A 1,401-nucleotide genomic window follows, 5' to 3' on the forward strand; every position below is an offset into this window, starting at 1 on the left:
CTGTATCCCCTCCGCCCCCACCCCCCAGGGCTCTGATAGCGGGCGGCGGCGCCCCGGAGATCGAGCTGGCCGTGCGTCTGGCGGAGTACTCGCGCACCCTGGCCGGCATGGAGGCCTACTGCGTGCGGGCGTACGCCGACGCCCTGGAGGTGATCCCCTCGACGCTGGCGGAGAACGCCGGCCTGAACCCCATCTCCACCGTGACGGAGCTCCGCAACCGGCACGCTCAGGGAGACAAGATGGCCGGCATCAACGTCCGCAAGGTCTGCCCTCCTCCTCCTCCTCCTCCTCCTCCTCCTCCTCCTCCCTGTTCATTACATGCTGGTGTTTATGAACCTAGTGACGACAGAAAAGAATAGGGCAGCACAATACGAGGGAAAATATGCAGTAATGTTATTGAATATCGCAAAAAATGATATTGCTTTCGATAAATAAACGCATATTAAAGTGTACTCGGTTCTGTAAAATCCAACAAACTGCTTGTTGGATTTTAAAACCAATGAAAGTAAATAATTTCCAACATTCTTATTTTAACAAATGAAAACACTGATTATAAAAGTCTGTAATTCTTAGTGTCTTTTGTGATATGTTTATTGCTTGTTTATGATAAGAGAGCTTGTTGAATTGCATATCACATTCAGTAGTGATATAGAAATGATAAAACTATATTGATCTCTTCCAAAGGTAAATGACTTGTGATGATTCTGCAGCATTAAGACTCCAACGCACACTGTTTATGTAGTCCTGCCGCTATTTGACAATATCATATTATTACAGAGAAACAAATGGATATTTATATCTAAAATGCAGCATAACTGGTTAACTCTCTCTCTCTCTCTCTCTCTCTCTCTCTCTCTCTCTCTCTCTATCTATCTCTATCGGCTCTCTCTCCTCTCTTCTCTCTTCTCTCTCTCTCTCTCTCTCTCTCTCTCTGTCTGTCTTTCTCTCTGTCTTTCTCTCTGTCTTTCTCTCTTGTCTTCTCTCTGCTGTCTTCTCTCTCTGTGTCTCTGATGTCTCTCTCTTTGTGTATCTAGTCTCTGTCTGTCTGTCTCTCTCTCTCTGTTCCCTGTCCTCCACTGTCGGGTTGTCTCTCTCTGTCCCGGGGTCTTTCTCTCTGTCTGTCTGTGTCTTTCTCTCTGTCTGTCTGTGTCTTTCTCTCTGTCTCTCTCTCTGTGTCTTTCTCTCTGTCTCTCTCTCTGTGTCTTTCTCTCTGTCTCTCTCTCTCTTTGTGTCTCTATGTCTCTGTCTGTCTGTCTCTCTCTCTCTGTCTTTCCCTCTGTCTTTGTCTCTCTCTCTGTCTCTCTCTCTGTGTCTCTGTCTGGTCTTGTGTCTCCTCTTTTGTGGTGGTCTGTCTCTATGTCTCCTGTCTGTCCTGTTTCCCTCTCTCTCTGCTCTTTCCTT

At 46.8% G+C, this 1,401-nt stretch overlaps 1 protein-coding gene across 1 annotated transcript in view; it reads left to right on the plus strand.

Annotated features, from left to right (window-relative positions):
• cct4 (chaperonin containing TCP1, subunit 4 (delta)) overlaps nucleotides 1–1,401 on the plus strand; it is a 29,843-nt gene that overhangs the window by 27,613 nt on the left and 829 nt on the right. The window contains exon 11 of the mRNA XM_032515271.1: nucleotides 29–263. Coding sequence (XP_032371162.1) covers nucleotides 29–263 — 235 coding nt within the window. The remainder of the gene's footprint in view (nucleotides 1–28; nucleotides 264–1,401) is intronic.

This window comes from Etheostoma spectabile, chromosome 5 (assembly GCF_008692095.1).
Source record: "Etheostoma spectabile isolate EspeVRDwgs_2016 chromosome 5, UIUC_Espe_1.0, whole genome shotgun sequence".
In the NCBI taxonomy this organism is placed as follows: Eukaryota; Metazoa; Chordata; class Actinopteri; order Perciformes; family Percidae; genus Etheostoma; species Etheostoma spectabile.